This window comes from Erythrolamprus reginae, chromosome 3 (assembly GCF_031021105.1).
Source record: "Erythrolamprus reginae isolate rEryReg1 chromosome 3, rEryReg1.hap1, whole genome shotgun sequence".
Lineage (NCBI taxonomy): Eukaryota > Metazoa > Chordata > Lepidosauria > Squamata > Dipsadidae > Erythrolamprus > Erythrolamprus reginae.
The window spans coordinates 23,894,331-23,908,565 of NC_091952.1; the positions used below are offsets into that span (position 1 = coordinate 23,894,331).

At 38.9% G+C, this 14,235-nt stretch overlaps 1 protein-coding gene across 4 annotated transcripts in view; it reads left to right on the plus strand.

Moving 5' to 3' along the window:
* Positions 1-250: 250 nt before the first annotated feature.
* The window catches only part of SALL4 (spalt like transcription factor 4), a 50,292-nt gene continuing 36,307 nt past the window's right edge, over positions 251-14,235 (plus strand). The window contains exon 1 of one of the 4 annotated variants that reach the window (XM_070744601.1): positions 251-402. In XM_070744601.1, the coding sequence (XP_070600702.1) occupies positions 330-402 (73 nt within the window). In that variant the 5' untranslated portion in view covers positions 251-329. Of the gene's footprint in view, positions 403-644; positions 665-928; positions 1,010-1,548; positions 1,592-14,235 lie in introns of those variants that run through there. The other 3 variants (XM_070744603.1, XM_070744602.1, XM_070744604.1) reach the window with 3 other exon arrangements.

Genomic DNA, 14,235 nt, shown 5'->3' on the forward strand with positions numbered 1-14,235 from the left:
CCTGTGGCGGCAGCGGCGTCCCGGCGTCCACCTTTCAATCACCCGGCCGGACAGGAGCGGCCGAGAGGGCGAGAGAGACTACACTGCCCAGCGTCCCCTTCTGCTCTCCTGATCAATGGGCCTTATTTGAATAATCTGCGAGCTTCTTGGACTCAGGCCAATCAGCTGTCAGGGACCCATGATAAATCGCAATGCATTATTGATAATCATAATTACTCTGACATGCGCATTCCGCTCCCCGGGAGTAAATTTCCCAACTCCAGGAATTTGTTTGTGAAGAAGAAGAAAATAATCGCTCCTATTTGGCTCTCCGATGCGTGTCGCGCACCATGTCGAGGCGCAAGCAGGCGAAGCCCCAGCACATCCATTCGGACGAGCGGCTGTTCCCGGATGTTGCAAATGGTAAAAGAGGGGGGGGGGGGCAATTGAGGGAGCGCCGGTCAATTTCCAACTTTAATTGATGGGGGGGGGAGAGAAAGAAATCAAGCAGGAGGATCGGGTGGAAAGGGGGTCGCGTGGTTTTGTGCGCGTGTGAGCGGCTCTTTCTCCCATCTACCCCCGTGGTTCATCGGGGTTTCTTAACCGGGATCCTCCCGGTAATCTGGACCACTTCTCTTTCTTCCATCCCGATTTCCCACGACTCGCGGGAGGCAGCTCGGAAAGTGTGTGTAACTTTTATTCTGCCCCCCTCCTCTTCCACCCCATATTCTTTCCTCGATCAATCAATCTCGGATAAATTTTAATTTATTGGAGAGGGGAATTTGAACCCTGAACTCCAGGCTTTAATTTTTTTATTTATGGAGGAGAAAAATAATAATAACCCAGGTTTTCCTAATGAGCGATTCTCTCAGGAAAGCTCTTCTCTCTCTTCGGTTTGGAAAAAATGTGTGGTTTTTTTTGCCCCTACCTCCTAAACGTAAGTCGTCTTTAGCATCTCCACACACACCCATCAGTCACATCCTCGCGATTGATTTGGAGCCCTGGTAGAAGAAAGCCGCGGACCCAGGAGGTAACTCCCTAAAAATATTTTTGGCAGGGTGGGGGGCGCCCAGAGGAACCTTAAAAATACCTTTTGTGATATCTCCCCCCCCTGCTCCGCCACCCCCTTCCTTCCCCGTTGGTGCCTCTCTTTGGATGAGCTGCTGCTTCTGCCGTTTAGTAACTAAAAACTCGCCCGAGTGAGAGAGAGAGAGAGATTACAATCGCTCGGGACCTTTTGTAGCCTGACCTCCAGCCATCTTTGATTTCCGACTTCCTAAAATAACTCCCGTGAGCTAATATGGTGGGGGGGGGGGAGAGAGAGGAGGGAGGGAGGGCAGAGCGCTTTTAAAATCTGCCCCAAGTAACTGCATGGATCCGCCACCTTCTCTTTATCCCTCTCTCTCTGTCTGTGTATCTTTCTTAAACACTCACGCGGCTCTCCTATCATTTTGATAACGGAGCTTGATCTCTTTTCCCAGATTTAATTTGCTTTTTTTTTTTTTGAGATGGGGAGGGGGGGACCCGGCGCTGGAAGAGAAGCGCTTTTGTCGGTTTTAAAAGGAAAAAGAAGCGCAGAACCTGGACGCAATCTGGAAAAAAAGGGAAAGGGGTGAATAATTCGGGATTGAGGACTTTGGAAAACTCCCAAGGTTTTGGAAAACTGGGTTTCAAATCGGTGATGCATCCGGTTTTTTTTTTTTTGGGGGGGGGGAGGCACATTTATTTTATTAGTTAAATTTGTATGCTGTCCAACTCTCGAAGGACTCTGGGCGGCTTATTTAATTATTAAATATAATGGGTGGTGGTGAATGGAAGCTTATTTATTTATTAATTAAATATAATGGCTGATGAATGGCGGCTTGCTTATTTGTTTGTTTGTTTATCTATCCTATCTATCTATCTATCTACCTACCTACCTACCTAATCTATCTATCTAATCTATCTAATCTATCTATCTAATCTATTTAATTAATATAATGGGGGATGAATGGACTACCAGGAAGGGAAAGACACTTTAAGAAGAATCAGTGTATTAGTAGAGAGAGTCCTGAGCTTTGTAGTTTGGGACTGTGGGTGGATGGAAACCTGATACTTTAAAATATTGGAAACTATGCCTAATCAATCAAAGATTGTCTCTCCCATCTTTAAAAAAAACCCAACACTCTCCCCTCTCTGCTCCAGAGGGGCACATTGCAAACTTTGAGTGAATCCTTAGGTCTACTTTTTAATGTTAAAAGCAAGCCATCCCAATTACTACCTCTAACGCAGTGTTTCCCAACCTTGGCAACTTGGAGATATCTGGACTTCAACTCCCAGAATTCTCCAGCCAGCATTTGCTGGTTGGGGAATTCTGGGAGTTGAAGTCCACATACCTTCAAGTTGCCAAGGCTGGGAAACACTGCTCTAACCAACCTAAAACCCAATTTCTCAAATGGGTAGGAATGCATATTTTGGGGGAAAGGGTGGGTGAGAGTTGCAGGGTGGTTTGAGTCTCTTTTGCCCCCACCCCTCCGCCTCCTCTCCCCCTTCGGCCCCCTCCCTCCCTTTGGAGTCCAAACGTGCAATTGTTGAGCCCGGTTAATGGTGATTTAAGAAAACGAGCGAGCCAGCCAGAAGGGCTATAAATCCCATGTTTAATGCATGACTGTTTTTCCTTTGTGCATCTGGTTTAGGATGGAGCTGGCGCGGGAGGGGGGGTGTGCACGTCGGAGGTGATGATTCCACATGTAAATCTCGCCGCCGACAGCTGGAAACCCACCCCGAGCCTGTCCTGAAACAAAAGGGTTAATAACTTCTTTTGGAGTTGCATGATGTGGGGGGGGGGGAGCGAGGGTAATCGGAAGATTAGGTAGCCGTCCCTGCTTAAAAAGTGTGCTTGTGCTGCCTCCTCAGGGCAACCCGAGCTTCCAAATAAATACTTCTTTAAATCAATTTTATCGCATAAAAGGCACGCAATTAATTCGCAGCCCAGTCTGCAGCCGTCGGCTTCGGTGTTGCGGGAACCCGTTATGGAAGAAATGAGGAGGGAAAGAGGGAGAAGAGAGAGAGAGAAAGGCGCCGTCTTGATAAATCTGTTTTTGAGTTGTGTTGTCAATTTGAGTCGGAAAAAAAGCATCCGCGCTTTTAAAATGTTTGTTTATCCTGCGGATCCGGGATGTTTCGATTGCTCTGCTGCGCCACCTCGAGGATGCGGCCGGAGTCGCACGGTCCATCGGATGAAAAATGTGGGCTTTTTAAGTTTCCCTGCCTTGGGGTTTTATTATTTTAATGCTTAGGGTCTGAAGGACCGGATGAAATGGACAGCGACACCCAGACGCCTGTCTTTACAGAATGCTGATGAAGGGTCACCGAATAAATTTTCTGAACAGGGTGTGTAAGCTGATGATGATGGGGTCACATTAAATTTTTAAAAAAAGATTGCATAGGATGCCTTTTAAATAAATTGGGCCAATTCCCAGCTAATAGAAAATTGCAGAAGATCCAAGTTCCACCTATCCAGCCTATTTAATCACTGCACTGAGCAAGGTACTTGATCTCTCAAGTTTCTTTAGTTTCTGAATTTGCATACAGCAAAGCGAAAAACATGCTTTATTAGTGTATTACTATAAACTACTCAAAAAAATAAAGGGAACACTCAAATAACACATCCTAGGTCTGAATGAATGAAATATTCTCATTGAATACTTTGTTCTGTACAAAGTTGAATGAGCTGACAGCATGTGAAATTGATTGTCAATCAGCGTTGCTTCCTAAGTGAACAGTTGGATTTCACAGAAGTTTGATTTACTTAGAGTTATATTGTATTGTTCAAGTGTTCCCTTTATTTTTTTGAGCAGTATATAAACTCGTGTGGCGTCATTTATTTTAGAAAATAAGCACATTAAAAGTTTAACACACTCTCTGAACCCCACTGGTTCTCAGTGCATTCCAATTCTGAAAGGAATGTGCTCAAAAATACCCCCCTCCAGTTATTTTGGACATGAGGTTTAACTAATATGACCACTGGTCTGAGATTTTGGAAACCCTCCTGCAAAAAGAAAGAGCTAATACTCCTATATACATAATTAAGCATCTTTTGTACTTAAAAGATTGCAGCACTTAAGGGGGCAGGTTTATAGTATCACAAAACACTTTGGCTGGGTTCACACAACATGTTGCTAAACCTTCATGTGGTTAGTTCCATGTGCCTTTGCAAACTGGATCTCCTCATATTCTGGCTACTACAGGTTTTGTGTGCTGTATGAATGCAGCCTTTGCTTCTCCTTCAATCTGTAACCTCAGGATAAGCCTGAGAGGTAGATGTAACCAAATACTGTAAGGAATTGAACTTGGGTGTTTCACATCAACATCAGGGGTTGAATAAGAGAATGAATCTAATTAGTGTTTAAGGTGCTGGCTAGACACCAAGAGACTATGGGTTCTAGTCCTGCCTTAGGGATGAAAACAAGCTGGGTCACTTTGGACTCATTATTCTCTCTCAGTCCATCCCATCTCTTACAGTTGTTGTAGGAAAAATAGGAAGGAGGACCACTAAGTATGGACGTTGTCTTGAGTTAACAAAAATAAATGCCTGGGATAAACATATATTCCCACAGAGTTGGCCTTCTCCGGGTCCCCTCGACTAAACAATGTCATTTGGCGGGACCTAGGGGGAGAGCCTTCTCTGTGGTGGGCCCGGACCTCTGGAACCAACTCCCCCCAGAGATTATGACTGCCCCTATCCTCCTCGCCTTTCGTAAATTATTAAAAACTCATCTTTGTCGCCAGGCATGGGGAAACTAACACACACCCCCCATTTGTCAAGGTTTGATTGGTTGTGTGATTATTTTATTTTATTATAAGGGTTTTAAATTGCATTTTAAAATTGGATTTGTACACTGTTTATGTTGTTGTGAGACGCCCCAAGTCCTCGGACAGGGGCGGCATACAAATCTAATAAATTATTATTATTATTATTATTATTATTATTATTATTATTATATATCCATCCTATGATAAAATACAGGAAATAGTATAAGGGCAGACTAGATGGACCATGAGGTCTTTTTCTGTCATCAATCTTCTATGTTTCTATGTTTCTATAAATGCAGGATAAAAATCTAACAAATATTTCCCAAAGAATGGACATTATATTGCATTAATATGCTGTCAAATCTCTTGCCCTCCATTTTTGTACTGGGGAAATGTATTTAAGTGACAGAAAGAATCTTTTTAAAGGTGGACAAATGGATAGAGGATATCTGACTGTTAACACTTTGTGTGTGGAACAAGCCTAACAATTTAGCTGTATCCAGCTTTAAGATATGATAATTTAAAAAATTAAGAATTCCCAAATAATGTTTGGAAACATTTTCCTGCATCCTGGGTGGAGTTTATAATGAAATCAAGGTCTTTGTCTTTAGCATTGAAATGAAATCCAGATACTACAAAAGTTTGCAAAAGAGAATTAAGTAGATTTGAGGGAGGGCCAGAATAGAAAGGATGATTAATTTGATGGGTTAAAATAATAACAGTGGATTGTCTTAAAAGCAACAATTTCATACTGACAATTAGCACTTCCCACTGTCCAAAGGACTTAATTGCTCTTTGCAGCTGCTAACTGTCCTTGAGGCAAACTTCTTTTTTTCTTAATATGTCAAGTATATCTGATAAAATTCTTCCATATGAATAACTGCAGGGTCTTTTCAGGCATTTTTAACTGTTACATTTGAAAGGCTAAAAAACAAATATAAAACAGCACAGGGGAAGAGCTCTTCCTGATTGCGTCAATTACTTTTCTGACGTACACTGGTGTGAAAAAGATCTCCAAATATTCCACCAGAATGGCGCAGGAGGTAATTTTATTTCAGAAAGAGGGGGGGAGGAGATTAAGCGGTAGGAACCTTTTTTAGGACAATAAAGTTTCTTTTAGCAAGCATTACTTGTAATGCTTGCAAGAGAAGGCAAGGGGGTGGGAGGTGCCTTTCAGGAAAATTTTCTTTCTGTCACCACCACCTTTTTTCATTCGATTGAAACATCATATAGGCTGCAGTGATGGGGCCTTGTCTCCGAAGCCTCATGCAGCTTATGATGGTTTTTTGACAAGCTGCTGCTCTAACCTTTGCCTCCTCCGGCCTTCTGTGGGTGGTAAGTTGATGTCAAGATTACAATTAGGACTCTCCTGCAATTGACCTTGGCGGCAGTATTTGGGGTTCTTCTGCTTGGTCTTAAAACACTGCCTTAGTGTTAAGTGTGGTCTGGAGTTACCTTGGAGGGACATGGTGGTACGTAGAAGCTTACATAGCTTACTAGTGGGTGCTAGTAAGGAAATGATTCTTGGACAAAGTAGAACAACTTGTTCCCTTCTTTTTCTTTCTGTCTGTCTCTTCTCTTCCCCGGTGATGCAATGCAAAATTGAATTGAAGTACTCTATTATTGCTTAAATACTTGAGTTTCTGGCTTGGTAATGTCTGGTTTGAAGTCTATATTTTCCCCGCAACTCTGATCTTGAAATTCAAACCCAGTTCAGATCACTAGTTAAGAATTCTTTTATGGATCTTGCAGTATTTTACATAGATAGTGTTATGTTTATCAAGGCTTTTTTGATATGCTTATCATAATGCTTTTTAATGCTTATCGAATACTCCTGGCAGGAATGCAGTATTAGCCAATAAGGATGAAGTCATTGACACTTTTGTGCATAGATAACACATCAGTTGTGATCCTGGTTTTCTAAAATGCTATCAGGTCAAATTTTTATTTTAAATCTCTTTTGTTTCCTGCTCAAAAAAAGTAAAGGGAACACTCAAATAACACATCCTAGATCTGAATGAATGAAATATTCTCATTGAATACTTTGTTCTGTACAAAGTTGAATGTGCACAACAGCATGTGAAATTGATTGTCAATCAGTGTTGTTTCCTAAGTGGACAGTTTGATTTCACAGAAGTTTGATTTACTTGGAGTTACAATTGTGTTAAGTGTTCCCTTTATTTTTTTTGAGCAGTGTATTTGCTTGTTTGCCTTTCTTAGAAGGCTACTTGTGATATGAACCTGGGTATTCATTTAATTTGATTCATCCAAAATTTGAGAGTTTAAACATTTCCCTCTCTGTCTTTAAAATCATGTTTAGTAGCATTAGTAGACTTTTTTCACTAAAGCACAATTTTCTTTAAAAGATGTGTTAGTTGGGGGAAAAGAAAAGGTATTACATTCCTTCAAATGGTTAATGTTATGCACTGTTTCAAGGAAGCATAGTGAAGCCTGTTTCAAGTGGATGAATTCCTTTCACTTCTGTGTGGCTTATTTGCAACTACAGTAAACACATTTAGCTATCTCCAATCTCTTAGCAAATGTGTTGGGTATTTTGGGTTTTTTTCCTAATTTGGTGCAAGACTTTAAAATCCAGGAGAGTTTTATCATCTGCTTGACATGTGGTGTGATATTCACAAACGGCTGTGACAGTTTGATTTGTGTTTTTTAACTTTTAAGTGGCTGAAAGCAAAATCAAAAACCTCATGCTTTTTTTTTGTTAGGGTGGTACACAAAAACTTCTTAGTGGGCCACATGTGTAACTAATTAGTATTGATTTAATTCTTAGGATATCTAATGGTGTTATCTTCATGCTTGGGATATTGGAAATGTTTAACCAAATAAAGCAAACTTCTCCCACACCCCATACTAAGCTCTGCTATGTACATAAAACTCTTGGCCAAATATCTACCCAAGAAACAATTTGGAAATAGTTGTTCTTGATATTGGCCCTGTGGTTAATGGGACTTTTTTTTGCAGAGCAAGTAAAAAGCTTGTGTGTGAGAGAGATGCTGACTTGTAATATGATCTGTTTGCAATGTCCATAATGCTATAATTTTAATAGGAGCAAAACCATCCATATTCTGCCAAAAAAAAAAAAAGGAGAAAGTTCTCAAAGTGCTTTGTCTTTACTGAATTATGCCCTATTTGGGAATTACAATCTCTGCTTTGGTGGACAGCTTTTGAAAACAAATTTTTAAAAACCAATCCTCATAATGGAAGTGGGATGAATATAATAATTCTCTGAAGCATGAGAATTCTTTTGGAACAAATTGGATCCTATCAGCAGTTGTAAGCACTTGAGTAAATTAAATCAGATTATGAAAGGGCACCAGGGAAAGCTTCATGGACTTGTGTTAAATACTGATGCCCAATATTGCATGATCTCATCTACACTTTTAAGATCTGCTTCCTGTTTGTTGTGAATCTAGATGTAATCTAAACTCTCGGCTGAGTTTGGTGCATTTGAATTATTCAGTAAGGTTACAAGATCTTTAAGATATAAAATGCCTATGCATTTTTTGAAAAGGCACAGAACCTGATATTCACACATCGGATTGGGGGCTAAAATATCTTCGACTACCCTTTCCCAATACAATTTTTATACAACCATTGGTATCCTAACTCCCATAATCTCCAGACAATATGAATTTTAGCCTGTATTAGACCTGTATTGTACAATATTTTCTCATATTTAAGAGAATGGAAGGAGGATACGCTACTGTGTTTTCCCCAAAATAAGACCCTATATTTTTATTTTTATTTATTATTATTATTATTATTATTATTATTATTATTATTATTATTATTATTATTATTCCATGAAATAAGCACTTGGTCTTATTGCCATGCACTTAAAAGCCCGATTGGATTTATTATCAGGGGATGTCTTATTTTGGGGGAAACTGTATACTTTCTGGTTTCTTATCTAAGCAATACATAGATTTACATTCTGATAAATAATAAAACAGCTCTTCGCAACTTAATGTACCTCAGGTACGTTGGACGTCGAATTCTTTAATTAGAATTTTATTGGCCAAGTGTGATTGGACACACAAGGAATTTGTCTTGGTGCATATGCTCTCAGCGTACATAAAAGAAAAAGATACATTTGTCAAGAATCATGTGGTACAACACTTAATGATTGTCATAGGGGTCAAATAAGCAATGAAGAAACAATCAATATTAATAGAAGTCTTAGGATACAAGCAACAAGTTACAGTCATACAGTACTAAGTAGAAGGAAAAGGATGATAGGAATGATGAGAAAAACTAGTAGAATAGAAGTGCAGATTTAGTAAAAAGGCTGAGAGTGTTGAGGGAATCATTTGTTTAGCAGAGTGATGGCGTTCGGGAAAAAACTGTTCTTGTGTCTAGTTGTCTTGGTGTGCAGTGCTCTGTAGCAACGTTTTGGGGGTAGGAGTTTAAACAATTTGTGTCCAGGATGCGAGGGGTCAGTAAATATTTTCCCCGCCCTCTTTTTGACTCGTGCAGTATACAGGTCCTTAATGGAAGGCAGGTTGGCAGCAATTGTTTTTTCTGAAGTTCTGATGATCCTCTGAAGTCTGTGTCGGTCCTGTTGGGTTGCAGCACCAAACCAGACAGTTATATAGGTGCAGATGACAGATTCAATGATTCCTCTGTAGAACTGTATCAGCAGCTCCTTGGGCATTTTGAGCTAATTCTGAATCTGAAATTTTGAAATCCATCATATCTGAAAGGGAACCAGATTATATTTTCTTAAAAGGCTAGTCAGACGCTTATGTATGTATGTATGTATGTATGTATGTATGTATGTATGTATGTATGTATGTGGGGAGATCACAAGTTCTAGTCACAGAGCCAGCTGAATCATTTTTAGCCAGCCAACCTATCTCAGAGTGGAACTTATTGTGGGGAAAACAGGAGGATGAAGATATGGAAATGTTTAAACTTCATTATTAATATGAGGGTTTCTCACATTCACTCGAGTGACTCCAAAAAAACATAATTAGCAATACATCATGATTGTGATCCCACTATATAGGGCGCTGGTGAGACCACATTTGGAATACTGTGTTCAGTTCTGGAGACCTCACCTACAAAAAGATATTGACAAAATTGAACGGGTCCAAAGACGGGCAACAAGAATGGTGGAAGGTCTTAAGCATAAAACGTATCAGGAAAGACTTAATGAACTCAATCTGTATAGTATAGAGGACAGAAGGAAAAGGGGGGGGACATGATCGAAACTTTTAAATATATTAAAGGGTTAAATAAGGTCCAGGAGGGAAGTGTTTTTAATAGGAAAGTGAACACAAGAACAAAGGGGCACAATATGAGGTTAGTTGGGGGAAAGATCAAAAGCAACATGAGAAAATATTTGACTGAAAGAGAAGTAGATCCTTGGAACAAACTTCCTGCAGACGTGGTTGGTAAATCCACAGTAACTGAATTTAAACATGCCTGGGATAAACATATATCCATTGTAAGATAAAATACAGGAAATAGTATAAGGGCAGACTAGATGGACCATGAGGTCTTCTTCTGCCGTCAGTCTTCTATGTTTCTATGTTTAACCATACAGCAATTTATTGGTCATGATGAGGTTCAAGGCAAAGTAAAGCAGTCTATGCTTAGCCTAATGCATGAACCTGTCTGGTTATTTCAACCATGAATCAGAGTTATTGTCTTCAAAGCTCTGCTTGAGGTTTCTGAGGATACCTAGCTGACCATGGTGAGAAAAAAAAAAGCTTGGCTAAATATTATTTGTTTCACATGATTCAAATGTTTCGTTTTGAGGAAGTAAGCAATAGTGTTAAATTTAATTGGAAAATAAAATAATGTGTGTAATCCAGGTGACAAAAATTAGATAAAGGAGGTAGCGCGAGATAAATGACATATCCCAAGAGTAATGGATATGAAATAAGGAGTATTAATGATTATATTTAGCAGATGATACATGTTTACTAAGTTGTATTGAAGGTATATGATATTGTATGTATGTTTTCAGTTTTTAAAAATTGCAAAAAAAAATTGTTTTGTTTGGGGTTTTATTGGATTGTAAAAGATACTCTGAATGCATGGGTGGTTTTGATTATTTCTGTTGAGGTCTGAATCTTGGTAGTGAAATTGGTACCAAATTGGTACTAGAATAGAATAGAATAAAATAGAATAGAATTTTATTGGCCAAGTGTGATTGGACACACCAGGAATTTGTCTTGGTGCATATGCTCTCAGCGTACATAAAAGAAAAAGATACATTTGTCAAGAATCATGTGGTACAACACTTAACGATTGTCATAGGGGTCAAATAAGCAATGAAGAAACAATCAATATTAATAAAAGTCTTAGGATACAAGCAACAAGTTACAGTCATACAGTCCTAAGTGGGAGGAAAAGGATGATAGGAATGATGAGAAAAAAACCCTAGTAGAAATAGAAGTGCAGATTTAGTAAAAAGTCTGACAGTGTTGACTAGGATCACAGAGATCTGAGAAGAGTCTTTGGAGAGGGGCGGCATACAAACCTAATAAATTGAATTGAATTGAAGTTGCATGTGGCCATCCAATCCCAAAGGTGCTTTTTCAAAAGGCAACTGGATTTTCTTTTTCTTTGAAGATGTTCTCTTCTTACCCAAGAAACTTCTTCAGAGAAAAAAAACCCCCACCTTTGAGACAATCAAGACTTGGATGACTGAGAATCTCCATAAACTTTGCCATCCAATCTCTCTTCATACAAGCTTTCTATTTGTCGGGAAGTGATCTACTTTGTCTTTTGTAAATAATTTTAATTGATTTTCATATTAACAATATATCAATAAAACATTCACACAACACATAACAATGTGGTCTGTGTTCTAAGTGCCCACCACCAAACAGCATTCATACCCCTCCACCCAAATGGGGGCATATTTTCTATGTACCATATTAGCCCAAGAGCAATATATCTATTTACATATTATAAAGTAATTATAATTTATTCTTTATACTTGGTCTCGAATTCTACTAACCATATATCCTCTTGCCTTGTCCCATCAGTTCCCACAAATTAGTTTCATTGGCCGAATTCATCCTCTTATCCATAATCTCAAATTGAATATGATCCACCATGTACCGATACCAATTTTGTATTGTCCATTTTGTCGCATCCTTCCAGCCTAGGACTATTACCAACTAGGAAGTGGTCTGCTTTGCAACTACAGGTAGCCCTCGACTTACGACCAGAACTAACATCTATGTTGTTAAGTGAGGCATTTGTTAAGTGAGTTTTGTACCATTTTACAACCTTTCTTGTCACAGTTATTAAGTAAATGACTGCAGTTGATAAGTTAGGAGCCTTAAATTGACTCTTGTTTTCCCCATTGACTTTGCTTGTCACAAAAGGTGATCCCATGACCTTGAGATACAGCAATAGATATGAACCAGTTCTGAAGTGTCCATATTTGAATCACATGATCATAGGAATGCTGCAAACTTCGTAACTTTGAAAAACTTTGAAAAGTCACATTTTTCAGCGCCATTGTAACTTTGAATGGTCTCTAAATGAACTGTTGTGAGTTGAGGACTACCTGAACTGTTAAGATTTAAAACCAGGTCTGTATGATCTGTGGTTTATCAAGCTCAGCCCCGCCTTCCCTGTGAACTATTTCTCTATACTCATCTCCTGCAGCAAAATAGAAGATGCCTCATGTCTTCTGGAGAGCTGCAAGTTAATGGGTGTAGGAACTATGTGACACAATTTGGTGAGTCATTGTTGCACTGGTCTAATTTTACTTTTGTTAGCTCATTAATTTCCTTATTGCCTGAATTTTAGTCTTATCTGGTTGAATCATGGTTGACAGATAGCCATTACTCAATAACATAATCTAATACAGTATTAGGTACATTGGATGGAAAATTATAGAATGGGGGTTGAAGAATTGAAGATCTGTCCCTCTTGTTTCTTCTTCAAAGCTGCTGGGCCTTTATCTCTTCTCCTAGTCTCCTAGTCAGATAATCACACTAAAAGTCTGTCTGACTTTTTCTTTGCCTAAAATTCATACTTTGTTGCCCTGGTAGAATAGAATAGAATAGAATTCTGTATTGGCCAAGTGTGATTGGACACACAAGGAATTTGTCTTAATAATAATAATAATAATAATAATAATAATAATAATAATAATAATAATTATTATTATTATTATTATTTATTAATTTATCTAATAATTTATTAGATTTGTATGCCGCCCCTTCAATTGCTTCTTTGGAACTTAGATTTATCATTCTTTGTGTGGAGCAGATGACAAGTGATGTCTCCTATGTTAAAAAAAGTACTGATCATCTTTTTTCCCTGGACCTTAGGTCCACTAACTAAATCTTGGTTCTTCATAGTTGGGGGATTGGCAATTTATTTCTTTCATTATGTTTGACCTTCATCAGTGTGAATCATCTGGAGTGAGTATAAACTGTATTTGTACGCTGTATCTAAAACTCAATGCCATCACCTTTCTGCATTATTTTATTTTATTTCAGCTTTTTTCACATTTCTGAACCATCCATCTCCCTCACAAATACATTATACATTGTGTTTGATGTGCAAGCTGTAGCATCACAGCTAACCCATCACCACACATGTCTACAAGAATGCTGTATATATGCTTGCTTGAATGCCAGAATAACTGTTTGCATGGTTTGGAAAACTGTTCAAGATTCTGGATCATGTAGAACAGTGTTTCCCAACCTTGAAGATATTAGCTGGCTGGGGAATTCTGGGAGTTGAAGTCCAAATATCTTCAAGCTGCCAAGGTTGGGAAACACTGATGTAGAGAACTCAGGGTGTCCAAGGGGAAAGCATTTTGAAAATCTCATATTTCTTTGTAACTTGTGATCTAGTTAAGGCACGGTCGTAGATGACATCATACCAAATGGCTAAGCCATGGAGAAATATTGGTAGCTGAGAAAGCAAGTTATTGTCACAGTTATGCTCATTTTTGCTTGACTCTGCCAGGCAGTGTGATCCATTTGTTTACATGATTTTTCCCTGACTTTTAAACATTTTAATACAGTTTGTTCCCCCCCCCTGATTTATTCAGGTTTTTTTTCATTAATTCCCTGATAATTCCCTGATAATTCCCTAATTTCCCTGTTTTCAAGGTTTGCTGGACACCCTAGAACTGCATGCGTGTTCAAGCCAACATGAAAAGACGTTTCTTTCAGGACCCTGTTTATTGTTAGAGGTTTTGAAGTGGAGGGGGGAAAGTTTTGTTTATTTTTTATTTAATATTTTATTTAACATCTTTGCCATCCATCTCACTGAGCTTGACTCTCTGAGGGCTATGTTGCAACTCCATTCTTGGTATCTTTTCATGTCTTTCAACCAAAGAGGACTAATCTCACCAGCATTTCTTATGATATGAGAAGCATAGAAAATAAGCTAATGCTTCTCATATCAGAGCTAGAATTCATATCTGGGGCAGTGGGGAAAAGGTTAGTTCTTTCTTAA